The 25976-nt window shown below is 55.7% G+C and overlaps 4 protein-coding genes across 7 annotated transcripts in view; 1 reads left to right on the top strand and 3 right to left on the bottom strand.

Moving 5' to 3' along the window:
- Positions 1-335: 335 nt before the first annotated feature.
- On the bottom strand, positions 336-12538 carry DHX58 (DExH-box helicase 58). 4 transcript variants are annotated; one of them, XM_017509432.2, is made up of 14 exons: positions 12421-12538; positions 11913-11987; positions 11525-11693; positions 11086-11287; positions 10525-10715; positions 9713-9829; positions 7999-8125; positions 7609-7800; positions 4940-5193; positions 4231-4380; positions 3977-4138; positions 2840-3030; positions 1102-1198; positions 336-700 (listed from the first exon to the last, which is right to left on the bottom strand). In XM_017509432.2, the coding sequence occupies exons 3-14, from the start codon at positions 11690-11692 to the stop codon at positions 662-664; spliced, it is 1890 nt and encodes a 629-aa protein (XP_017364921.1). In that variant the 5' UTR covers position 11693; positions 11913-11987; positions 12421-12538; the 3' UTR covers positions 336-661. The 4 variants fall into 4 exon arrangements, with proteins under 4 accessions (XP_017364921.1, XP_017364920.1, XP_017364917.1 ...); XM_017509431.2 differs by having other exon boundaries at positions 336-847; positions 11525-11668; XM_017509428.2 differs by having other exon boundaries at positions 336-847; positions 12421-12537.
- Positions 12539-12886: 348 nt separating this feature from the next.
- Positions 12887-20881, bottom strand: KAT2A (lysine acetyltransferase 2A). Its single transcript, XM_017509427.2, has 18 exons — positions 20287-20881; positions 20027-20150; positions 19548-19693; positions 19350-19439; positions 18896-19077; positions 18605-18796; positions 17658-17764; positions 17342-17452; positions 17112-17248; positions 16820-17028; positions 16474-16600; positions 15216-15326; positions 14669-14812; positions 14279-14393; positions 14142-14178; positions 13998-14061; positions 13779-13863; positions 12887-13620 (listed from the first exon to the last, which is right to left on the bottom strand). The coding sequence occupies exons 1-18, from the start codon at positions 20623-20625 to the stop codon at positions 13427-13429; spliced, it is 2514 nt and encodes an 837-aa protein (XP_017364916.1). The 5' UTR covers positions 20626-20881; the 3' UTR covers positions 12887-13426.
- A 576-nt stretch (positions 20882-21457) lies between these two features.
- HSPB9 (heat shock protein family B (small) member 9) lies at positions 21458-22655 on the top strand. Its single transcript, XM_017509313.1, has 3 exons — positions 21458-21485; positions 21772-21974; positions 22104-22655. The coding sequence occupies exons 1-3, from the start codon at positions 21458-21460 to the stop codon at positions 22632-22634; spliced, it is 762 nt and encodes a 253-aa protein (XP_017364802.1). The 3' UTR covers positions 22635-22655.
- Positions 22656-23903: 1248 nt separating this feature from the next.
- Positions 23904-25976, bottom strand: part of RAB5C (RAB5C, member RAS oncogene family) — a 31362-nt gene continuing 29289 nt past the window's right edge. The window contains exons 5-6 of the mRNA XM_017509424.1: positions 25353-25446; positions 23904-24829 (exon numbers count right to left, since the gene is read on the bottom strand). Of these exons, the coding sequence (XP_017364913.1) occupies positions 24714-24829; positions 25353-25446 (210 nt within the window). The 3' untranslated portion in view covers positions 23904-24713. The remainder of the gene's footprint in view (positions 24830-25352; positions 25447-25976) is intronic.

Raw genomic sequence — 25976 nt, 5'->3', positions numbered from 1 at the left:
AGACGGGGTTTCACCATGTTGACCAGGATGGTCTCGATCTCTTGACCTCGTGATTCACCCGCCTCGGCCTCCCACAGTGCTGGGATGCTGGGATTACAGGCTTGAGCCACCGCGCCCGGCACCCATTTTTCATTTTTATAAAGAGCCTCAAAAATTAGAAGTGGCCTTGGTAGGGAAAGAATGTGGTGATTCAGAGTATAGTATAGCAATTTATTTATTTATTTATTTATTTTTTAGGCTAGTCGAGTGAAGCAGTGGGAGTAGAGAAGGAACAAAGAAATCTGTAACTGGTTGTGATCAATTAGTTGTAAACACCACTGCACTCAGACCAGCTATTTTTTTATTTTTTTTAAGGGCAGCCAAGTCCAAAGTGTGGCAACTCCCTTTGCCTCTGTTTCCCCAACTCCATCCAGTGCCTATTAAAGTGTCTATGTGTGTGCGAGGTGGGTCTGGGGCTGAGGTCTGGCCCTCCAGTTGCTTCCCCATTTCGGAAGCCTAAGCCAGGATGCCCAGGACTCTTCTGTGCCTGGTGGGCCTGATGCCCACAGCTGGTGATTCCAGAGGAGGGGCCTGGACCAGCCTGTGTTTGGGGGAAGACGACTGCAGCTGTGGACTCTCCCGCCCCCTACAGCCCGAGCCGGGCACTGCAGCAATGAGCTGGTCAGTCCAAGGAGAGGTCCGTCAGGTTCTGGGCACAGTGCTGCAGGAAGTCAAAGTCAGGCACAGGGAAGGGCACGCGGGACCACTTTTTGGCCTGAATCCGCCCTTGAGGGGTCTGCAGAAGCATGCTGCGGACTTTGAGCGCTGGTAGCTTCACTGATTTGTAGATTATCTGCAGACCCCAGACCTGGGGTGAGATAGAGAGAGTAGGGTCTGGGTCTCTGGCCTTGGACTGGGATTCCCTCAAGTTGGAATTCCGTGAATACAGGACCTTTGCTTCCCACCTGAGGCTGTCATACACTGGGCTCCTTTAGACAGGGGCTGGACCTCCCTCTTCAGACTGGAGGCCATGGGGTGGGACGGTCTCCCCTGTCCTAGTGAGGGCCTCTTGAAGACTGGGGCTGAGGACTCTGGGGCCTGGGACATGGCCCAAGCTCTTACCTCCCCACAGTTCTTGCAGCTGATGACACCCCCAGGCTTCCAGTCCTTGAAGACTTTGTTGATGACCACAGGCTCCCTGGAGACGTTATAGTAGATCCTGGAGAGGAAGTGGGATGGCCACAGCCCTCATTGACCTTCCTCAGCCCCAGATCTCATGTCCTCCTACTGGCCAAGCCCCTGCCTGGACCTTGGGCTTTCCTGCTGGTCAAGAGGCACAGACTTCCTAGGCTAGGAAATCCAGTCTTCAGCGAGTTCTACCTGTGTGGCCTCCATCGCAGGCTCCCTTGTGCCCAGGCTCAAGCTCAGCATCGCTTACCTGGTCTTCACAATCTCCTAACAAGTCTCTCTGCCTCCATTCTCACTCCCAATATCAAGCCATCCTTCCACCAACTGCTAGAGTGATCTAAAAATATAAATCTGCCCTGACATCCCCTTGCTTAAAATCCATCCAAGATTCCTAAGAAGAACCTCCTGGATAAAGGCTACACTTTCACACCTGACCTTTAAGATCTTCCACAGGCTAGTCTGTCTCTTTCTGAATCTCATTATTCACAGTCCCTTCCACTCGGGTCAACTGGCTTTTTGTTTTGTTTTGTTTTTTGAGACAGAGTCTTGCTCTGTCACCCAGGCTGGAGTGCAGTGGTGCGATCCTGGCTTGCTGCAACCTCCTCCTCCTGGGTTCAAATGATTCTCATGCCTCAGCCACCCAAGTAGCTGGGATTACAGGCATGCGTCACCATGCCCAGCTAATTTTTTGTATTATTATTATTTTTTTTTAGTAGAGAAGGGATTTCAGCCAGGTGTGGTGGCTCATGCCTATAATCCCAGTACTTTGGGAGGCCAAGGCAGGCAGATCAGGAGGTCAAGAGATCGAGATCATCCTGGCCAATACGGTGAAACCCCATCTCTACTAAAAATATAAATATTAGCCAGGCATGGTGGCGCATGCCTATAGTCCCAGCTACTCGGGAGGCTGAGGCAGGAGAATCACTTGAACCTGGGAGGCAGAGGCTGTAGTGAGCTGAGATCACACCACTGCACTCCAGCCTGGCTACAGAGTGAGACCCATCCCCCTGCCCCCCCAAAAAAAAGAGGAGTTTCACCATGTTGGCCAGCCTGGTCTTGAACATCTAACCTCAAGTGATCCACCTGCCTCAGCCTCCCAAAGTGTTGGAATTACAGGCGTGAGTCACTGTGCCCTGCCCTCCATGGTTACCTTCTCATTTGCTCACATTCAAACCGGACCCATTGAGACCTAGCTGAAATGCTACCTCCTCAATTGAGAAAACCTGTGTGAAGATCCTTGGCACAGTGGCCTGGAACACAGAGGGTGACATAATAAATGGATGCAGGATGGGAGAAGGTCACTCTTTAGGAGATAGAGAATGGGGGATGGCTCAGGGACAGCCAGGCTCTCTTGATATAGTAGGTAGAACCAGAGGGTCAATGTGTGGTCTTTTGACATTTAGTATCCTCCTGAATTCCAGTTCTTTGTCAACCAGAGAGTGGCTGTGGGAACTTGGGCAAGTCATATGGCCTCTCTGAGCCTCTATTTCCTTGCCTGTAAAATGGGGACAGGGATAAAACCTGCCTAACCAGCTTATTGTGAAAATGCAGAATCAGTACTTGCTACAATGCTCTTTGGCCTCACAAAGCTTCAAAACACTGTCTGGATGAGAAGGATTCCCAGTCCTCCATCCCACACCCCCATCCTGATAGCCCCTTCCATAGGTCTCACGAGAAGTTGGGGTTCACGTTGACATGGTGGGCACCCTCCACCTTCCGCAGGTCACTGCCGTGGCCCACGGCCGCCATGCAGTTAATGCAGAGTAGCTGCACATGCTCCATGGGGAACTGTCGCCGCTGGCTCTCGCGCTGGGCTGCCTGGGCTACCCGCTTGGTCACGGCTGCCTGCTGCAGATCCTGGATCTGGGTGGGAAGGGACACCAGGCATGGCTGGGGGTTAAGAGAATGGTCCCTGGGGGACAAAGGGTTCCAAAGATCTGAGATCATCTGTACCCAGAAGAGAACTTCCTTAACCCCTCCCTGGAACTCTCTTAAAAGAGACTGTGTTGCCAGGCGCAGTGACTCACATCTGTAATCCCAGCGTTTTAGGAGGCCAAGGCAGGTGGATCATGAGGTCAGGAGTTTGAGACCAGCCTGGCCAACATGGTAAAACCCCATCTCTACTAAAAATACAAAATTAGCCGGACATGGTGGCACATGCCTGTAATCCCAGCTACTCGAGAGGCTGAAGCAGAGAATGCACCACTGCATTCAGCCTGGGTGACAGAGCAAGGTTCAGTCTCGAGGGGGAAAAAAAAAAAAGAAGCTATGGGGAGAAATACAATGGGTAGTGGGGGCAACAGTGGGAGGGGTAAGCTTTCTTGCTGAATCTTTGCTTCATCTTTGAAGGATTTCAGGCAAAGCTACTTCTGTGACTCTGTCATGGGGCATCATTAACAATTATGCTGGAATAACAAGGAACACCCTGGACCAGGCAGTGGCCCTGCCTCAGGGGAACTGATGCTATAAGTCCTAGTTCTGGACTTATCTTCTGTACGTGGACTTATTTCCTCCCCTCTGCCTGGTTCCAGAAGGGCTGTAATGCAGCTCTTGCAGATACATAAAGTATCTCATGGCAAGGATAAATAAAGAGCCCTGGATAAGGCCTGTTCCCAAGGCCTTCTGGAGTCCAGGCACTGCCTTCCCTGGCAGCCCCACACCTGGCCTCTCTCCAAACCTTCCCCAGGTGGGCAAATTTAGCTCTGAGATGTAGAGGAGACAGGGGGACATATGTGTGCAGTCAGAAACCTGCCAGGGAGTGCTCCCTCCGCCCCATCCCTCCCACAGGGCATGCAGGCCGCCTGCAGACCTTGGCCTGGTACTCAGCCCGGTCCATTTTCTGCACAGCAGCCACTGCCTGCTCCATCAGCGTCTCTAGCGTCTCGTTGATCAGCTCCCGCTGCAGCTCCCGGCTACCCTTAGTTGCTACAAATGAGTACACACTCTGACCCGCTCGGGCACGACCTCTGGCCTGGGAAGGGAGACAAGGGCAGTTCTGAGTTGGGCTGGGGCCCCACACAGCATCCTGTGAGGGCTGCCGAGTGGAAGGGGATGTGTGAGCACCTGGACCATGGAGATCTCATTGGTTAGGAGCCCATAGCGCACCACCACGTTGCACTGTGGGATGTCCAGCCCCTCCTCCGCCACACTCGTGGCCACCAAAAGGTTCAGGGTTCCATCTCGGAACTTCCGGATCACTTCTTGCTGGTCCTTCTGCAGGGGGAGGGCAGGGAGGAGAAAGAGGCTGGCACATGAGGTAGCTCAGGCTGACCCCCCCTGCCAGAGCAGCCTCTCCTGGTTCAGCCCTCACTCTCAATCTTGGTCCATCTCCCTAGAGCACTTGAATCCCATCTCTATCCCTGGGTACCCCCAGGATCATGCCCATCTTCCCAGATGCCTATCCAACCCCTAACTTCCCTAGGGACTCTAAGAATCCCTGACCCTCTAGGAACAACTCCGAAGCCATAATCTTCTCCTGCAAGGGACTCCAGACCTGATCTGCCCTGAGGATCTGCATCACCCACTTTTTCCTACAGACCCCCATGTCCTACCCTTCTGCCTGCAGGGACCCCCAGAGTAGAAGAGGCTTCAGCACTGGGGATGTCAGTGTCTGCCCCCCTCCCCCAGCTCCCTGCCCCTCTGCCTGGGGATAGTCAACCTTTTTCCCCCAGGGTCTCCCTGTCCCCACCTCTCTGTGCTGAAGACCCTGTTCCACGCACTTGTCTCCTATGGAATCCCCGCCACCACCAGCATCTTGCCCCGAAGCCCACACCTGGGTCATGTGGGTGCTCTGGCTGCTGTTCCCAGATCCAATCAGTAACTGGGCCCGGATGTCCACAGTCTGCAGGCCCCGCTGCTGCTGGAGCCAGAGCAGGAGGGAGTGCGCGCTCTGGCGGGTGCGGGTGAAGATGATGCCCCGGGGTCTGTCAGAGCTCCTGAACTGCTTCTGCAGGATCTTTTCCAGCATCTCCAGTTTTGGATTCTCCAGGCCATGAGTTGCCAAGTGGGCCAGCATATTCTTGTGCTCTGTTGAAAACCCCAAAAAGTTTGCCAGGTGTATTGGCACATGTCTGTAGTCCCAGCTACTTGTGAGGCTGAGGGCAGAAGGATTGCTTGAGCCCAGGAGGTCAAGGATGAAGAGAGCTATGATTGTACCACTGTACTATAATCTGGGTAATAGAGTGAGACTCTGTCTAAAAAAAAAAAAAAAAACAGAAAGAAAGAAAAGAAAAGAAAGGAAGGAAAGAGGCTGGGCGCAGTGGCTCACACCTGCAATCCCAGAACTTTGGAGGCTGAGGCAGGCAGATCATGAGGTCAAGAGATCAAGACCATCCTGACCTACATGGTGAAACCTCATCTCTACTAAAAATTAGCTGGGCGTGGTGGTGCACGCCTGTAATCCCAGCTACTCAGGAGGCTGAGGCAGGAGAATCGCTTGAACTTGGGAGGCGGAGGTTGCAGTGAGCTGAGATCACGCCACTGGCGCGAGAGCCTGGCGAGAGAGGAAGGAAAGGAAAGAATGGAAGAAAAGAAGGGAAAGAAAGAAAGGAAAGGAAGAAAAAGAGAGAGGAAGGCAGGGAGGGAGGGAGGGAGGGAGAGAGAGAGGGAAGGAGGGAGGGAGAAAGAGAGGGAGAGAGGGAGGGAAGGAGAGAGGGAGAGAGGGAGGGAAGGAGAGAGGGAGAGAGGGAGGGAAGGAGAGAGGGAGGGAGGGAGCCCCACCAACCCCAAACAGAGGCAGAGGATTCAGGTCTTGGAGTGGGGAGGGCACTGGTGGAGGAGGTGGTCACAGGAATAGGAGTGCAGAAGGTGGGGGCGGGGGGAGGATGGAGCTCCTGCTTGACTCCCTCACCAGGAGCACCAAGACACATTTAAGGATGCCTCGACTGGGCGCAGTGTCTCACACCTGTAATCCCAACACTTTGGGAGGCCAAGGTGGGTGGATCTTTTCAAGTCAGGAGTTCAAGACCAGCCTGGACAACACGCTGAAACCCCATCTCTACAAAAAAATACAAAAAGTAGCTGGACGTCCTGGTGCACCCCTGTAGTCCCAACTACTCAGGAGACGGAGGTGGGAGGATCACTCGAGCTGTGATCACGCCACTGCACTCCAGCCAGGCTGACAGTGAGGCTCCCTCTCAAAGCAAAAACAAAAACAAAAAGGATGCCTCCTGCCAAGCCCACTCTCAAGGCCAGCCTCACACCAGAGTCATACAGTACAGACCTCAGACCAGAGCCCTTCAACCCAGCCATCAGGATGACCCTTGAACTTTTCACTCTGACCTCTGCTACCCAGATCTTTTGAGTCCCAGCCTGTGCTGAGATTTTCAGCCTTAAATTTCACCCTCTGACTTTCAGCCTCACTCTCCCAGTCTAAAGGAATCACTCCTAACTAGTGGTTTAAAAAAATCTGGGCCGTCGGGTGCGGTGGCTCACGCCTGTAATCCTAGCACTTTGGGAGGCTGAGGTGGGTGGATCACCGGAGGTCAGGAGTTCAAGACCAGCCTGGCCATCATGGTGAAACACCATCTTTAAATAAATTAGTAAAATTTAAAAATCTGGGCCAGGTGCAGTGGCTCACGCCTGTCATCGAAGCACTTTGGGAAGCAGAGGTAGAATGATCACTTGAGCCCGGGAGTTAGGGACCAGCCTGGGCAACAAAGAGAGACTCTGCCTCTACAAAAATATTTTTAAATTAGCAGGGAGTGGTGGTGCCCACCTGTAGTCCTGGCTACTCAGGAAGCTGAAGGGTGAAAATCACTTGAGCCCAGAAGGTCGAGGTTGCAGTGAGCTATCATTGCACAACTGTACTCCAGCCTGGGTGACAGAGCAAGACCCTGACTCTTAAAAGTCAATAATGTGAGCCGGGCGCGGTGGCTCAAGCCTGTAATCCCAGCACTTTGGGAGGCCGAGGCGGGTGGATCACGAGGTCAAGAGATCGAGACCATCCTGGTCAACATGGTGAAACCCCGTCTCTACTAAAACTACAAAAAATTAGCTGGGCATGGTGGCACGTGCCTGTAATCCCAGCTACTCAGGAGGCTGAGGCAGGAGAATTGCCTGAACCCAGGAGGCGGAGGTTGCGGTGAGCCGAGATAGTGCCATTGCACTCCAGCCTGGGTAACAACAGCGAAACTCCGTCTCAAAAAAAAAAACCCAAAAAAAAAAAAAAAAAAAAAAAAAAAAAAAAAACCAATAAAAAAAAAAAAAAAAAAAAAAAAAAAAATCAATAATGTGAATTAATTTTAATAACTATGCAAAAACCCTCCCAAATGAGGAAATAAATCCGTCCTACCCATGGCCTTGAATTTTGGTTAGAAAAATAGGATCTCCACCAGTATCCTCGCGGGCACCTTCCCATCGGTCTTGGCACCTGTGCCCTGGCCTCTGATCTCGCATCCGGGCCCCATCACCCCCGCCCACTAACCCCCTCCCGTCCCTCACCATTGAACAGGGCCAGCAGCCAGCGCTCAGCACACAGGATCTGGGTTTTAGTGGCGTGCTCCCTTTGATAGAAATTCTGCAGCGCAGCCAGGGCGTCCACGGCGCGGACGGTGTCGTGGATGAGGAGTGCGTCATTGTAGCGCCTCAGGTGAAGCGCGTAAACCCGCTGCTCCAGGAGCCCAGCCAAAGCCGCTGCGGGTAGAGGGCGTAGGGTCTGAGCGGGCCCCTGCCCGTCCCCTGCCCCACCCTTTGTCAGGCCCCACAGGGACCTCCCACTCAGACTCTGCCCCTGGAGTGGCTAGGCCCCGCCCCTAAAGCCTCCGCCCAGGCAGGGCCCACCCCTGACCACTCCCACATCCTCGCCTCCGCCTGAGGGGCTGCCCCTCTCACCAGTCTCGCTCAGCTTCACCACCTGCTGCTCATACGTCTGTTTCCCAAAGTCCCGACTCAACTCGGGCATCTCCAGGTGGTCGTGGATTTGGTCCATGAGCTTCTTCAGCAAGTCCCCAAACAGATCCTTAGCAAGAGGAGAGTTGGAGGGGATTCCCATACACATGGGACGGTGCCTGCGAGGATACTGGTGGACACCCCGTTTTTCTAACCAAAATGTGTTGGAGGATGGGAACTCAGTGGGGGCGCTGACCCCGGCGTGCAGCGCACCGCGACGGCCTCACCCATCTGTCTTAGCTGAGGTGAGCGCTCCAGAGCGAGGCCGGCTGGGGTGTGGAGGAGTCCTGGCCAGAGGTATGGGCCAGGTTCCTGCACCCGGCTCCTGCCCTGTCTTACCCTCCATGTGCTCTTACCCTTTGGCCTGGGCATGGTGGGGCCTAGTATAAGGTACATGGATGCGCTTTGGTCAAGGAATAGGCAGAGGCAGACATCCGGGCCAGGGTGATTCAGCGAGTTTAGGGGGCAGGAGCATACTCCACTTGCTATATAGCCTGTTTGTGTAAGTTCATACTGACTCTGAGCCCCTATTGTCAGAAGAAGGTGTAACTGCCCTGCTGATGCTGTGCACAGGGCTCAGTTCTGCATGGTATGGCAGCGCATGTGGGCACACCCAGAGAGAGAATAACACTACTAACCCTTTTAAGGGAGAGCCGGTCATCTTGAAGGTGGGCAGTGGGGAGCCAGGAACCAGCTTGTGCCCAGAGGGAGAGAGTTAACTGCTGACCCTGACGGAGCTGGCCTTGCAGGCCAGGCAGTGCAGCTGCAGGCTTGGGTGCAGCAGGAGCCACAGAGCCAGAGCAGACAGCCCAGATAAAGGGGGACAGTGTGAGAGAGCTAGTGTGAGAGAGCTGCAGCTGCTGAATAAAACTACATTTTTTCTTGTTTTTTTTTTTTGAGACTTAGTTTCCCTCTTGTTGCCCAGGCTGGAGTGCAATGGTGCAATCTCGGTTCACTGCAACCTCCGCCTCCTGGGTTGAAGCGATTCTCCTGCCTGAGCCTCCCGAGTAGCTGAGATTACAGACATGCGCCACCACGCCTGGCTAATTTTGTCTTGTTAGTAGAGATGGGGTTTCGCCATGTTGGCCAGGCTGGTCTTGAACTCCTGACTTCAGATGATCTGCCGGCCTCGGCCTCCCAAAGTACTGGGATTACAGGCGTGGGCCACTGTATCTGGCCTAAAACTACATTTCACCAGCCCACGGCCCAGCCGAGAGTTCTTTCAGCTATCTGCGCATTCACTCCCTGCAGACCACAGCGTGGGCTCAAGCCTGACCCCGAGTGTAACATTGGTGTAGTTGTGGACCTGACACCTAGTCCTTGCCCCGTCCAGTCACAGCAGGCACCAGGCCCTGGCCACATTGGAGATGTCTCAACACAGCCTCAGCACAAAGTGGCCCTGCTCTTTGGTTTGCAGAGCACTCCCCAGCATGTCAGTGCTGTGACAGGTGCAGGCGGTGCCTTCTGAGTCAATCCGAAGAGTGGGCTGTGGGCATGGGCTGTATCTGCCCCATTTCACAGAGAGGAGAAATTGAGGCTCAGACACAGAGCAAGTAACCTGAAGTCATACAGCTAGTGAGGGCAGAGTCAGGGCCCAAGCCTGGGGTCCTCACTTCACACGGGCTCCCACTCCCACCGTGTCCCTGCCCCCGTGTACCTGGCTGCGCCTTTGGCAGAGGTCGTACTGTTTACAAGGCTGCTGGTTGTGCTCCTGCAGCTGGGAGAAGTAGTTCTGGGGTGACATGATGCACCACGTGTCCAAGTTGGCACAGAGCTGGGGGCAACAGAGAGGACTTTACTGGAAAGTAAGGGTCTGTGGGGACAATGGGCAAACCTTTGGGACAGGATGGATCCCAGCTGAGGACAGGAGAGGGGGAGGCCATTGGGGGCATGGGCATTCATCTACTCAAATATTGCTCGCCCTCTCTGTGCCAGTCTTGTTCTAGGCACTGGAGACACAAAGGAACTCAGACTGGAGTTGGAGAGACAGATAATAAACCAGCAAAGAATAATGGAACCTTGCAGAGCGCTTTAACAAGCTCTGAAGAGGCTAGCACTGGATGATATGACAGAGAGCGGAGGGGGCGATCAGGGAGGACTTTGAAGAAATGGCATTTAAGCTGCTCAGTGAATGACAAGGAGGAGGCAGCAGGTAAAGTTCAAAGGGAAGGGCATTCCAGGCAAAAGAAATGGTAAGTGCAAAGTTCCCAAGATGGGAAGAAGCACGGCATGTTCAAGAAGCAGGTGGCAGGCCAGTGTGGCTGTAGTAGGAACTATGGTTAATTCTTTGTGCCATAAGAAGCCATTGGAGGCTGGATCTTAGGTGAGGAAGGGGCCAGACCCTGCCATGGAGAGCCTGAGTAATGCTGGGGGGGATGGGGTAGTGGGTGGGCAGGCAGGGAGGGAGGAAGGGAGGGAGGGAGGTCCCTGGTGTGTCTGGTGGTGGGAGGCACACAGGGCCAGGCTGACCTGTAGGACGTGGTTGATGGCTCCATCGAGCTTGGAGGCCCCGCCGGTGCCTGGGGAGGCTGTGAGACCCAACACCTGGGGCAGGGGCCGTGCCCTCTGGAGTTTAAGTTCTAGGTACCGGCTCATGATGACGTTGTAGACAGTGTCCTTGTGGGTGTGGTGGCACTCATCCACCACGATCAGGGAGAAGGCTGGGGGCCCAAAGGGGAAGGCTGTGACCTATGTTTGCAAAGCCCTTCCCTCCCATAAACCCTCAGGTAGTCCCAACAATAATCTAAGAATTCCTTCTTCCTTTCACAACCTGCAGCTGGGTCCCAGGATGAAAAGCCAGGCACGGGTGATTTCTCTCCATTTCACAGATTAGTAAATGGAGGCTCAGCTGGGGAAGGGACTTGCCTAAGATCCTACACCATAGCCCAGCCTGTTTCTGCTAGTGTCTGCTGGGGTTTTGTAAACAGGCTCCCACAAAAACTCCCACCACCTTTACTTCGGGAGGTGCCCTGGGGTTGGCAGGAGGTACCCTGGGTGCATATCCTTCTCCCCCCCGCCCACGGCCCTCACCCGTGAGCTCCACGTGCTCCTCCTCCTCAGGGCTGGTCAGTGCCATCTGCAGCAGCTGTGCTGTGCAGATGAGCAGGTCATGGCACCGGGCCAGGTGGCCAAAGCCAGCACGTGGCCCCACGTCCCCACTCAAGGTTGTCATGGTCCAACGTCCATCTAGCATGCGGCTGAACTCTTCACCATGCTGGGTCACCAGGTGCACCTGGGGGTAGAGAATGAGATGGGAAGAGAAAGCTGAATCTGGGGCCAGGGGAGTGGGGAAGAGGTAAGGTGACCCGCAGGACATAGCTGGGTACTAAGCCGGGGTGGAAAGACAGGTGAGCTTAGGGATGGCCACCACAGCTCTGGAATTCTGGTGGGGACTGAGAGGCACCTGAAGAGCTGAGACCCTGCTTGGTGGTGGGGGAGTGGGGCAGGGCAGGCAGGGCAGACCACTCACCCTGTTGACCAATACAACCACCTTGGCTCCATCCACAGTCTCTAGGTGCTGCCTGGCCACATAAGCAGCTGCCCGGGTCTTCCCAGCACCAGTGGGCAGCCAGATGATGATATTCTTGCCCTCCAGGGCAGGCGTGATCACCTCCTGTTGGTAGGGCCGCAGCTCCATTCTGGGAATAGCAGGAGACTCAGACCCACTGGCCCCTCCACCCCTCCCAACTCCTGGCCAGACCAGTCTGTGCAGAGACTTCCCTTTTGCCAGGGACTCCAACCCACTTGAGGGAGGTGGGGCAGGACACCCTCAGAACCCATCAGGAGCCTGCTCCATCAAAAAGCAGGAGCGGGAGTAACACAGGCTACACCTGCCCCCTGCCCAGCCCAGGTCTCACCTGTTCTACCATGTAAGCTTGCCCAGGGCGGCCCTGCTTAGCTCAGCTTGGTGATGCTGTGCTCAGCTCAGAGATCTGAAATGGAAACCGAAACTGAGGGGAGGAGCCAGCTGAGCCGACTTAGGAATCTCCCATCCCTGCTCCGAGAAAAAGAATCAAGAAGAAAAAGAACCGTTTGTGCTAACAGTCATCGCCAACTGCCGCGAGTACAAACCCTGAATGGCGAGTACTGCCACTGCACCAGCGCCCGGGTAGGCATCACCACCTCCCTTGCTAGGGCCATAGCTCCATTCTGGGAATGGCAGGGGACTCAGACCCACTGGCCCCTCCACTCATCCCACTCCTGGCCAGACCGGTCCATGCAGAGACCTCTCTTTTGCCCGGGACTCCACCCCGCTTGAGGGAGGGGGGCAGGACCCTCTCAACCCATCAGGAGCCTGCTCTGGCCAAACGGTGGGGGTGGGAATAACACAAGCTACACCTGCCCCCTGCCCAGCCCGGGTCTCACCTGCTCCATCAGGTAGGCCTTAGCTTGGCCTCGTGCCTAGCCTGGTGCTGCTGTGCTCAGCACAGAGAGCAGAGATCGGATATGGAAACTGAAACTGAGGGGAGGAGCCAGATGAGCCGACTCAGGAAAACTCCCATCCCTGCCCCCAAGAATCCAGTGTGCTAACAGGGAAGTACTCCCACTGTTACGGGATCCTCTACCCTCTGGCCCTTTTGCAGTCGGTTGTAACCACAGCTACCCAGGTTAAGATTAAGGCAAGGGGTTCTGACCCGTTGCCCTGGCATCTGGATCAGGAGCAGCTTGGAGGAGGGAGGGTGGGTGGCTGCAGCCAGGCAGGACCCATCACCCTAGGAGCACAGGACCAGGCCTAAGGCTTGCTGGGGAGGGCAGCTTCCAGCTTGTAAGAGATCATTGAGGGCAAAGGCAAGCCTGCTAAGGCTGGGAGTATACCAAAGAAACAATCACACACAGAAATAAAAAGAGCTTTATTGTTCCCTCTGAGGGATTAATGCCAGGGAGTGAATGGTCCCCATACCCTCCCATCCTGGGGGAGGCTGACAGAACAGTGCCGGGCAAGGCATGGCCCCTCCAGTCCGAGCTGGACTTCCAACCCCTGCAGCCATCACTCAAGCTAAAACGAGCAGTCCTGGACCTCAGGGAAACCACCACCTGGGCCAGGCCCAGGACTCCAAGCCTTCACAGCTCTTAGGGAGCAGGTCTGGGGGCCACCAGGGTTGGGCAAGGTCCATCCCCGGCCAACAGCCACTCTAGAGGAGCTGGGCCCAGACCCAGGAGACCGCTCACACACGCAGTAACGGCTGCGACAGAGCTGCAGGCCTGGGGGTGCCCGAAGGTCCAGAGAGGGCTGCAGGATCGGGGCCGGAGGGCCCCTGGCTGGAGTGTCTCAAGCTGAGTTGGGTCCGTAGGGCCAGGATACCCCCTAAGGATCAGATCAGAATCCGAGGTGGAGATGTTCCAGGTCACGGCTGCGGCCCAAAGCTGGGGCCTACTTGTCAATGAGCCCTCCCTCCTTGAGCTTGAAGTAGAAGAACTTCTCCAGGGCACTGGCACAGCGGCAGTACTCGCTGTCGGGGGGGTTGTACTCGCGGCAGTTGGCGATGACCCGCTGCAGGTCGGCCACAAAGAGCTTCCGGGTCACGTAGTAGCGGCTTCGCAGGCGCTCGGTCATGGTCTTCAGGTCTGCAGCAGCAGGAGAAGGAGCACAGCTTTAAGAGGCTGAGGGCTGCGGCAGGGCTGTCCGCCAGGGTGGGCCCCATGGGGCTGCAGGGTGCAGTGAGGGCAGGAGCAGGTGTGGGGACAGAAGAGGAGGGCATGGGGATGGAATGGAGGGTCCTCACCGATGGGGAAGCGGATGACCTCGTAGTAGTCAGGGGCCTCCGACTTCTTCACAGGCTCCATGAAGGGCCAGGCACTGGGGTGCGACTGGAGAGAAGAGCCCAGCTGGGGACAGCCCGGCTGCACCCATGCCAGCCTGAGATCACCAGCCACCCCACACTGCATCAAGAGGCCACAGCCATTGGTGCAGGGGCCCTGGAAAGGAAACCCGCTCTCCTCACCTTGATTTGGGCCAGCAGGTTTTTGAGGGTTGTGTAGAGCTGGTCAGGGTCCTTCAGCTCTTTCCTGGGGCAACAGACACCAAGTCTGAGGCTCCCAGTCCCTCTGCCCCGCCCCCAACCCAGCTCTCTTGACAAAACACTCACCCCTTCTCCTTCCCCAATGGCTTCCAGCCCGTCTCTCCTGCAAAGTGGGGAGGGGGAGAACGTCCCTGAGAATGCCACTCCATACCCCAAGCAGCGTGCCCCCCAACCTCTACCCCGCAACCCAGACCCTTGCTTACGAATGCCAGGGACGCTCTCCACAGGGATCTGCCTCACGCCCTCCTTGAAGCAGCTGAGCCCCGGGTAGACCTTGCGGATCTGGGCCTGTTTGCGTTCAATCAGCTTCTTGATGATCTGAGGGGAGGAAGGGTCTGAGGGGCAACTCCAGCCCCAACAACAGCCCCTCCAGGGGCCATGGTCGGAGCCATCAGCTGCACCCACCTGGCTACATCACCACCTAATCCGGCACCTTCCCTCGTTACTTCCCCAAAGGAGGCAGAGCAAGAACCAAGATCCCAGCCTGTGCCCTCCTCACTCACACACGCGCATGCACACGTGGTATAGGTCTATACATGTGCGCTGGCCCGCCGCAGGCACATTCATGAAAATCCCACAGATGCGCACACCACCTCTTTCTGCTTCTTGATGATGTGGGACAGCTCCGTGTAGGGGATTCGGGGATTCAGCTCACACTCCATCAGTGTCGCTCCCTCGTAGTCCTTAATGTAGCCCAGGTAGCGGCTCTTGGGCACCTTGATGTCTTTGGAGAAGCCCTGGGGGATGGATGGTCATGACCCAGTCCATCTATAAGTATTTCCCACCTTCTGCAGTCCCTCCCCTGGGAGCACCAGTGGTGCTTGCCATGTGCCACCTCCCAATCCTGAACCTCCTCCTGGGGCACTGTGAGGCTTCAAACTGTCCCTGGAAAGGTCCCAGGTCATCGCCTGCTCCCAACTCATCCCCAAGAGCCCCCAGTTCCTCCAGCCTGCTATACTGGCCCCAAAGGCCCCCGTTCTCTCCTGGGGCAGCGGCAGCAGAGGAAGGAAGGAAGGCAGGCATGGAGACTTCGCTGGCAGATGTCAGGTGAAACAGGGGACGCAAAGGGACTCCTACTCCATCAGACAATGATCCCAGGCTCCAGGCAAAGGACGGGTGTGGGGCGAGGCCACAGGTCACCTGCTTTTTGAAGTAGCCGATGGCGTACTCGTCAGCGTAGGTGAGGAAGTAGAGAATGTTGTGCTTGATGTGATACTCCTTCAGGTGGTTCATCAGGTGGGTCCCATAACCCTGTGGGGGAGGGGAGCAGGACTCACCAGGAGCAGAGGATGGGCCTGGTGCTGGAGAGGTCTCAGAGCTCACAGTGGACAGGGCAGAATGGAAAGGAGGTAGGGAGGGCGAGAGCATCCAGGCACAAGGAAGAAAGGCAGCTGGCAGAGGAAGGAGAGTTTATGTGGAGAAAGGGAAGGCTGCGGGCTAAGCTCACTCTGGGTCAGGTGCAGTACTTGCTGTTTTACAGACCAATTCTCAAATTAACCCCAGAGGTGAGTATTACCACCTCTATTTTATAGAAGAGAAAACTGAAACTCAGCTACCTTAGGTAATGTGTTGACGGTCAGGCTGCCAGCCATGGCCCAAACACAACACGGGCCACTGATTCCCAGTCCTCGGGCCTCAGAGTTGGGGGAAAAGGGAGAGGGAATCACCAGCGGCAGGAGCAGGAGCAATGCCTCCCACAGATCAGGGCCAACAACTCACCATGCAGCTCTGGGGTACGTGACACACAGAACCAGACAGAGACCCTGCAAGTGGGTATGTTGTGACAAAGGACAGAAGCCAATACTATCAGCACAGGGCTACTGTAATAATTATTAGTTCAGCTGGGAGCAGTGGCTCACACCTATAATCCCAGCACTTTGGAAGGCCAAGGCAGGAGAATCACAAGGTCAGGAGTTGAAGACCAGCCTGAGCAACATATCGAAACCCAGTCTCTACCAAAACTCCAAAAATTAGCCAGGTGCACGCCTGTCGTCCCAGCTACTTGGGAGGCCAAGGCAGGAGGCTCCCAGGCAGGAGCCTGGGAAGTAGAGGCTGCAGTGAGCCATGATCTGCATTCTGGCCTGGGTGACAGAGACCCTGTCTCAAAAAATAAAAATAAATAAAATAATTCATTCCCCCATGTATGTAGATGTTCTTGTGATGAGGAAAACCCACGTCCACAGGTGCACCAAAGTGTGGCTGCTTCTCGGGCTCCGTTTGGGAACAGGTGGTTTCCTAATATTAAAGTACGGCTGCCACCTTGTGGGGATGTGAGGAATTGGCCACTAACTAAGAGAGGAACAAGGGCTGCTGCACCCCACACATCCTGCTGCTCAGGGCTGGCCCAAACTTAGAAGCCTGCCGTGGGATGGGGCTGGGGCCAGGGAGCTGCGCTCACCTTGACCTGCTCATTAGAGGTGACCGCACAGAAGACAATCTCGGTGAAGCCCTGGGTAGGAAACATGCGGAAGCAGATGCCGCCGATAACCCGCCCGTCCTTGATCAAGGCCAGAGTCTTGTGCTTCCTAAGAGAGAGGGAGGCACATCACAGTCCCTGCCTGTCCTCTTCAGAGCCCTGGAAGTCTGAGCTGTAGTCAGGGTTGGGCAGTGAGAAGTAAGAATGCTCCACGGTTGAACCTCACAAGTGGGGAAAAGGGGATCCCCAATTTTGAGGAGTGAGGAGGTGGAGGAGGAAGGGCTCCCAGGTGTGTGGCCCTGGGGGAGGGGCTCTGTGGGGGACGCACGGGTCAAAGACGAGGCGGGCGATGTACTCCTTGGGCATGCGAGGCAGCTGGTGGGAAAAGACATTCTGCAGCCCCACGAGCCACAGCAACACCCGCCGGTTGGCCTTGGGCGTCAGTGAGTTGCCGATGACGTGGAACTCAATGATGCCTCGGCGCTCCTCCAGGCGGGCCGTCTCATCCCGGGCTGCATTGGCTGATAGCAGGCTCGTCTAGGCAGAGAGGAGGGGCAGTGGGCCGGGGTCTCAGGTTGGTGGGGGGATCCCCCAGCTGATCAGCAGGTCGGGCTGCCCACCTCAGGCCCCAGCATGGCAGCAGGGTCGGTGATGGTCAGCATGACCTCGTTGACCAGCTCCATGGGGATGTCGCCCATCACGCGGAGGCGCTTGGCATCCTCCAGGGTCAGGTTCTCCGGGAGCTTCCTTTTCTCGCCTATTGGGGAGGTAGGCAAGGTTGTCCAGGAACAGTAAAAAACGTTTGGGGAGGGGTGAATGAGGGTCAGAGGTCAGGGGTTGAGTATCCCACCTGGCATAGGCTCGGCCCCTGCAGAATCCAGACTCAGGGAGCTGCTGCTGGCTCCACCCATGCTGGGGCTGAAGATGGGGGTACTGGGAACAACCGCTGCACTGACTGTAGCTGAAGAGAGAGAGAGGGAGAGAGAATGGTGCGGTGGGGGGAGAGAGAGAGACAGACAGACATAGATTAGGGACAGGGGTTGCAGCTGTTGGCAGGTCCCTCAATGGGATCCAGACCCTCCAGCTCAGCTGAGCCCTCTTCCACCCAGGAGGCTTAGCTCAGCCAGGGAGGCCAGAGACCCTACGGAGCCTAACATGGCACATACCTGGCCGGGGCACCAGCTGTGTCCCCTCTGAGGGTGGCATGGTGAAGCCTGACTCCCAGATCGGAGAGTTTGCCCCATAGATCTCCTCCTCCAGCATGGACAGGAATCTGTAGGGAGGACACAGTCTGTCCCACAACTCTGTCCTCCACGGGTGTGGCCTGGGCCAGGCAGCAAAGGGACTGGAGGCTGGTCAGAGACAGACCCTGCTCTTAGGGAACTGGGGGCCTCAAAGAGGAGACAGCCCCTGCCTTCAGGGAGCCTCCAATTGAAGGTAAGAGGATAGGACACATCCAGGACAGAGATCAAAGAGGCTCAGTTTCGCCATGCTGGGCAGCACAAGGAGACATGTCGGAGCTGATGTCATCCTGTGCTATGTGACCAGGCAGGACACCTTGTCACCCTGAGTCCCCCTCACTGCCCTCAGTATCAAAATGGGCTCAGATTCCACCCCACCTTGCCATTTTTTGTTCCCACCTGGTGGCAGGGGGCACTAGAGAGCCAGGATTAGTCAGTAAGGCTTTTTGAACAGGGGAGTTATGACCCAGATTTTAAAAGGTGTGGCCAAACAGAAGAACACAGTACAGAAAAGACCAGAACAGGAGTGGAAATGGGTTTCACTTTAAGCGTAAGCTCTGCTTTCTTGGAGAGCTGTGCAGGGAAGGAGTCTGAGGCTGTGTCCAGGCCCCCATGGGAAATAATTAGTAACGTCTACCGGGGCGTGGGGTGAGGGGGGCAGCGTTAGCTCGGGCCATGTACCTGCCATCCCCAGACTAGTACTAGCAAGTTGCTTCTGGGCCATGGGCAAGTCTGCCAGGTAGACGCCCAGATCCCAGAAGGCCCATGGAGGGAGAGGAGGGACCAATCCAGGAAGCCTTCCTGGAAAAAAGGGGACAACAGGGAGGAAGTGAACTTGGTGCCAAATCCTGATAGGCCAGAAGGAGCCTTACTTGGGGAAGTGAGTGAGGATGAGGGTCCTTTTCTCAGGCACCAATTTGTCCTTCTCCACTCGGAACTTTTCCAGCAGCTGCCGGCGGGTGACAGTGAAAATGGACCGGAGAAGGCTTCGCCCAAAGACATGAGTGGTTTCATAGCGAGGCAGGCTGTCGCAGCTCTGGGGCACGTGGCAGTAACAGAGCCATCTAGAGTAGGAGGCAGAGGGGAAACAGGTGAGGGCGGAAACCACTGAACCCAGGCTGAGCCTGCAAGGCTGCCCCAACGCTGCCCCCAGCTGAGCCTACCTGGTGTAATTGACCTTATAGGTAGCCACGTCCTCAGCCTGAGACCTCTGCCGAAACTGGGCAGGTGTCTCAAGCTTCCAGTAGTTAAGGCAGAGCAAGAACATCTTTGAGAGCTCAAACATCGTCTGCCGCTCCCTGGGAGCCAGGTGACTAAACTTGTACTGCACAAAGTTCAGCACACCCTGAGAAGCGGTGGGTGGGGACAAAACCAGGAATGAGGTGTGAGCAGCCCGCAGGGCCTTCTTAGACAAAAGAAGATGCTTCCTGAGGCCAGGGACAAGGGTCTCCCCTCTCTCTCAGGTGCTCTCTATAGAGAAGCTCTGCCCCCTCCCTACAGCACCAAGGTTAGCACAAAACACCCTCCCTTCTCTGAACTTCCCCCATGTTCTCAGCTTGAGAATGGAGAACACAGGCTCCCCACTCCTCCAAGCTGTCCCCAATTCCCCTATCCCACCTGCTCAATATTAGGTTTCTCAAATGGGGGGCTGCCCAGGGACCCCTCCACCACGGGCCGGGTCATCTGCAGGATGCATTTCCGCAGGAGCTGGAGAGAAGAGGAAGGGAAGGAGGGGGGAGCGGGGCAGAGCTATAGACAACCCCTCAAGGCCCCACCTCCTTCACCCACTCACACCCTCCTTAGGTGGAAGCTCACCTTGAAGAGGTAGAAATAGACCTGCTTGGTGTCTGTGTCCTCCTCCTTGTGAACAGACATGAAGAGATTCTCCACGTCTACCACCATCCCCAGCAGGCGGTTTATCTCATCCTCTGACACATTCTCCAAGTGGGATACGTGGTCAGCTGCAAGACAGGTGGCAGAGTTGGGAAAAACTGATAGAAGAGAGCAACAAGGCTTCTTGCCTCTCTTCACAGCCAACCAAAGATACACACTCCGTCCCTCCAACCAGTGTGACCAACGGTGAGACTGATTGCTCTGATATCAACCGTTGGGTTGCCCGGACCTGTTCTGGGCTGAGATTTCCTTTCTTTCTTGATGCATGCACACCCCCAACCCAATCCCTCCTTAGGAAGCATCTTTGATTTTTTTCAGAGATGAGGCTTTGTGGGACTTGTCACCCTGTCCAAGCAGGACCCTGCACCTGCCCCCAGCTCCAAAGGCGCTGCCTGCCTTACCCAAGGGGTGCTCACAACTGCGGCACAGCTCACTCAGGTTGGCAGCTGGCTGCTGCAGATCCATGCGGGGTGCAGTGGGGGGCTTGGGGTTTTTCCAGCCATTACACTTACAGGTTTCATTGGCCTGGAGGCGGAAGGATCAGTCAGTGACCTATACCTCTGGGGCAAGAGCCGTTCCGCAGCCAGAGCTTTGACCCCATTCCCACCCGAGCCCGGGGATGCCCCAAGCCCCGCCCCTTCACCCCAGGCCCCGCCCCCACCTTGCAAGCCGAGAAGACCCCTAGCTTCTCTAGCTTCTTGGCGCGCGGCAGCCCCCGGACTTGCGCCTTCCTCTGGCTAGCGCGCTGCTGCTGGCTCAGGCCAGGTCGAGCCGGATCCCCCCCGCTCCCGGCCCCCCCACTTCCTACCCCGGGCCCCCCAGTCCCTGTGCTCCCGGCTGGAGCTGCAGCTGGGGCAGGGGCTGGTGCCGGAGTGGGAGTCGGAGTCGGGGCTGAAGCCGGGCTGGGTGCAGGAGTCGGAGTTGGGGCAGGGGCTGGGGACTGAAGGGGCCTGGGCTGCGCAGCCGGGGCCGGGGTCGGGGCCTGGGAAGGTTCCGCCATGGCCTCCCCCGCAGCGGAGAGCGGCGCCGCGCTCCCAGCCCTAGGGCCGCATGGGCAACCGGCGCTCAGTACGCAGGCGTCGCTGCGCGGCGCACGACGGGAGTTGTAGTCTTCCCGCTGTGTTCCCCCACTGCCTTTAGCTTCCAGACTTTTCTGTCTTGTCTCTTGGTCCCTGACGGCCAAGTGAGGCCTGAACGTAAGCCCCACATTGACCCCTCTTCACTTCTAATCTCTTTTGAAGGCGTCCGGGCGAGTTACGATGGCTGTTCTCTTGGGGACAAGGTGTCTTGGGAGAATCGTGGGGTCTGCCTCTTCCCCGAGCCTCTGTACCACTTAACCCTCTCCCCAACTCCTGCAAAAGCCCTGCCCCACGCGGCTCCGGACACGGAATTGCACCTGCGGTAGAGATGAAACGTAGCAACAGTTCTGCAGCAGTGTGGTGGTGACTTGGGTATGTTCTCTTCCTGACATTCACCTGCATCCTTTTGTATGCTTTTCTGTATGTATGTATTTAATAGTATCACTCAACAAAGGGAGTTTATCAGGCCAGGTGGCTGGCTCACGCAGGAGGATCGCTTGAGCCCAGGAGTTCGAAACCAGGCTGGACAACATAGGGAGACCCCCATCTCTACAAAAAATAAAAAAATAAAGTTTATAGGCTGGGTGAGGTGGCTCACGCCTGTAATCCCAGCACTTTGGGAGGCCGAAATGGGAGGATCGCTTTAGCCTACTTAGTAGTTCGAGATTAACCTGGGTAACATAACGAGACCCCGTGTCTCTTAAAAAATAAAGTTTATCAAATAACAGCACCAGAGCCATAGCTGTGGTCACGATGGTCACCAAGGCTACTGAAGTGGAGGGTCAGGCAGAGGAGAGGTAGGTCTTTCTCTGTGCACTGGGAGCTGCTCTCCTGAAGCCCCAACTGCGTCTTCATCTTTGTGGCCCCAGAGCCCAGAACCCAGCTTGCCGCACAGGAAGCCCTGGGAGCGGATTTATTAAGGCAGCCGGAGAGACCAGTCTGCCTCTTCGTCCCACGTGTCACGTGGAGTTGTGGGTGGTCAGGGAGAGGCAGGGTGGATGACCCGGGAAGGCTGCCCTCCCCTGGCTGTATCTGGGAACAATCCTTGCCCCAGGTCTGGTCCTTAGGAGGCAAGACAGCCCCCTTCCAGCTAGCCAGCAGATCAGTCTGCTGCTGGCTGCGGCGGGGTCCGGCTACCTCGGATCTGGCCTGGTTGTGGATCCAGTTCCTTCACAGCCCCAGACCCACTGACGAGGTGGGGAAAGGCGGAGAAAGGGTCAGGGTCTGGGATGAGAGCAGCTGCCTGGCGCTGACAGTCTTGCTCTTGGTGGTAAGATGGGCGTGGCTGACCTCAACTCCGCCTGCTTTTGCAGAAGCAAAGGAAACCCAGGGGAACCGAGCGAGCCGAGCTCAGCTAGGCTGTGCGAGGCCCCTCCCCTCCTGGGGTCCTCGCGCCTAGCTCTGTGCTCGCAGCCTCGAGCTCTTGGACAGCAGTTGGTTGCTCAATCGGATACAGAGGGTCGGTAACACTTTCTCCGAGAGCCGGGTGCCATCCCAGTGTCCCAGCGTGGCCCTCGCTGAACGGAACCAGGCGGCCACACTGCCAGTGCGGCTGCTCAAGGACAGCCCGGCAGCTCAGGAGGACAATGACCATGCCAGAGACAGTTTCCAAATGAAGATGGATGCCCATGACTTTGCCCCGGAGGAGCTGGTGGTGCAGGTGGATGGCCAATGGCTGATGGTGACCGGACAGCGGCAAATGGAGGGCAGTGACCCGGAAAGGGGCAGTTACAGCATGTCACAGAAGATGCACCGGAAAACGCGACTCCCGACCAACATGAATCCCACCGCCATGACCTGCTGCCTGACCCCCTCCGGCCAGCTGTGGGTCAGAGGCCAGTGTGGGGCACTGGCTCTCCCTGAAGCCCAAACAGGACCGTCCCTGAAACTCAGCAGCCTCGGCTCTAAGGCTTCCAAGCTGACCCAGTAAACAATAACCCTGTGTGCAGCAGCCTGGGTGTCCGTTGTTTTTCTGGGGATGGGGTGAGAGGTAGAGGGAGTGGAGGCACAGGAGGCACGAAAGGCACCTCAAGGTGGTGGTCCACCAAGAATCAGGCCTCTGCGGGTGGACCACTTGAGGCCAGGAGTTGGAGACCAGCCTGGCCAACATGGTGAAAGCCCGTCTCTACTAAAAACAAAATTAGGCATGGTGGTGTGCGCCTGTAATCCCAGCTACGGAAAGCTGAAGCAAGAGAATCGCTTGAATCTGGGAGGCGGATGGGAGGCGGAGGGAGATTGCAGTGAGCCAAGATGCTGCCACTGCACTCCAGCCTGAGCGAGTAGGACTCTGTCTCAAAAAATAAGAGGCCGGGTACAATGCCTCATGCCTGTAATCCCAGCACTTTGGGAGGCCAAGGCGGGCGGATCACTTGAGGCCAGGAGTTTGAGACCAGCCTGGCCAACATGGTGAAACCCCACTCTACTAAAAATGCAAAAATTAGCTGGGCATGGTGGTAGGCCCCTGTAATCCAGCTACTCGAAAGCCTAAGGCAGGAGAATGGCTTGAACCCAGGAGGCAGAGGCTGTAGTGAGCTGAGATGGCCCCACTGCACTCCAGCTTAGGTGACAGAGACTCCGTCTCACCAACACAGAGAAATTGGAGGGGAGTATGACCCTAGCCGAGCAGGAGCTCCAGCAGGGAGCAGCAGAGAGCTGAGAGTGTTCAGATCTGATTCCAGAACCAGTAGAGAGCTGGGTTGGGGCAACTTGGATCTGGTGTTCGGGGTGCTGTGGACAGAGGTGGTGAGGAAAGCCAGGGGCTGCAGCGATTCCTTCCTCTTCAGGAAGAGAGTGAGAGGATTCAGACCCTCACAGGCTTGGTAAAGACCAAACAAAACACCCAAAGAGATTGCTTCTGGTGTTTCAGAGACTACTTACTGATCATCAAATCCAGACCGCATGTTACCCCAGCATGATCTGGTAAGTAGTGGAGGGGGAGGGAGTGGTAGAGAAGTGAACACAGGCCCTGAAACTTCAAACTTGGTCAGCCCAGGTCAGTTTTACCCTACCCCTACCCCATCGGAGCTGCGAACAGTAAGAGCCTCTTTCTCTTGGTCACCATGACCACCAGCATTCCCTCACATTTGAGGGGAAGCTTTTGTTTAACCAGATTCAGTGGTTCATTTTAAATCAACTTCAAGTAAACTAGAGAGGGCATGGTCTGATAAACTCTGCCAGAGAAAGACAAGGAAGACAAGTGTGAGGTCGATCGGCTGACTATATTGACAAGATACTGATTGGTTACATGTTGAAGAAAACATACAATACAAAATACAGAAAAAGTTGGTTCCGTCCCCTCCCACTCCCCCCCTTACCCACCCACCCCCAAATACTCATCATCGTGATTTGGTCAGAACAGGGCTCAGAGCCAGAGGTCGGGGTGACCGAGAGTGGAGGGGCTGTGGGCAATGGGTTTGTGGCTGTCACAATAATGCTGTGATAATGCTGTGCTTCCCCAGCAGGGAGGTGGGGACAGGGAGGGGGCTGCAGCCTGATGACAGCCAGCTGAGGGAAGAGCTGCCACTCCCTTCCCAAGCCCCTTCCCAAGGTCTGCCCCACCGCCCAAACCCAAGACCACTCCGAACAGGAAGAGGATGTGGATGCTCTTGCTGGGTCTGCTGTTCCGCAGGAAGGAAAGAAAGTGTAGCTGCTCTGACCCCGCTGTCCCCATGTACAAGGGTGGGGGGGGCGGGGCGGACAGGAGCATGTGGCTACTCCCAGCAAGGGAAAGTGAGAGAGCAGTAGAAAGGGGAGGAAGTGGGAAGAGCAGAAGATCATATATATTAAAAAAGTGACTTAAGACTTAAAATTGAATTAGTATTTGTACAGAAAGGTGCAGGTGGAATACCTCACTCCAGCCTATGATCAAAATTATATGAAGAAATCATGGTGGACCCCTCCCCCCTGCCCCCCAGTGGTGGCCCAAGTCGTTAAGTGCGATTGGTTAGAGTGGATTCCAGTCGGGTCGTTCAGGCGGAGGAGGTGGGGGCAGCGGGCAGGCAAGGGGGGCTCAGTTGCTGCAGCACTGGCTCCGGCTGGCTGGGTTGCTCTCCTGGAGGTCCACACCTCGGTTTCGGCCTGGAGCACCAGCTGCATTCTGGGGCTCGTTCTTGGGAAGCTTCTTAGCTGTTTGGAAGTGGGGGAAAGTGCATTTGTAGGGAGTACCCCAATAACTCTCTGAGTTCCACTGGAGCAGATTCTGGCCTTTACACCCCATCAGTGATAACTAACATATCTATGTGTCAGGTGCCTTCTGAGTGTTTTTAGGAAACTGCAGCAAAGGAAGGTAAAATAACTTGCTCCAAACCACAGAGCTAACGAGTAGTTGAGGCAGGATCTGCAACCCAGGCAGGATGATTCCAGAGCCAATGAGCTAAAAACTCCCAGGAAGTGGGTAGGGGTAGTGATGGCAGGCTCGGACATGGGTGGCAGGCGACAGGGTCAGGGGTGAAATGTTGAGACTTTGACCCAGGCTTCAGGAACTTATGAGGTGAATAACCAACATCTACAACTGGGAGTCAGGTGCGGATGAAAACAATTTTATCAGAAGGTTAAAAGTGGTGAAGGGACCCCACAGGCCCACTCCAGGACAGCAGACAAGTGATATGCCCTTGGTGTGGCAGACAGGAGGGGAGGAGAAGCAACTTACCTATTGCCATGAAAATTTCATTCACGTTCATGGCAGTCTTTGCTGATGTCTCCATAAACAGCAAACTATTGTCGTCGGCATAGGCTTGTGCTTCCTGATTTGGATGGAGGTGAGAAAGTAGGTGAGAGGAAATGGCAAGGGCTAGGGCCCAGGATAAAAACCTTCCCTGTTCAAGTGCCTCCTCATAATAGAGATCAGCTGGACAAGCTGATCGGGTCCGCCTGGTCATGTCCAGCACCTCTCAGCTCACAACCACGGGCAGATGTCTTACTCAGGTTTCCTTAGGTCCACCCTACCTTCCTGCCCTTCAAAATCCTTAGGCTAGGAAATACTTCTAGAAAATTATCCTACAAATACATTTGCATGTTTGCACAAAAGCACACAAGTATGCGGATGTCTACTGCAGCACTGTTTTCAGTCTTTTTGCAATTATTAGGGACTGGTAAAAAATGAACATATACAGTATGTATAGCACACTGCCATGCATGTAAAGAAAGGGATTAAAGGGAGGCCGAGGCGGGTGGATCACGAGGTCAAGAGATCGAGACCATCCTGGTCAACATGGTGAAACCCCGTCTCTACTAAAACTACAAAAAATTAGCTGGGCATGGTGGCGCGTGCCTG

This window comes from Cebus imitator, unplaced genomic scaffold (genome assembly GCF_001604975.1).
Source record: "Cebus imitator isolate Cc_AM_T3 unplaced genomic scaffold, Cebus_imitator-1.0 Scaffold415, whole genome shotgun sequence".
Classification (NCBI taxonomy): Eukaryota; Metazoa; Chordata; class Mammalia; order Primates; family Cebidae; genus Cebus; species Cebus imitator.
Note: the sequence above shows the minus strand (reverse complement) of the source record. Positions and strands in the feature narration are given on the sequence as shown.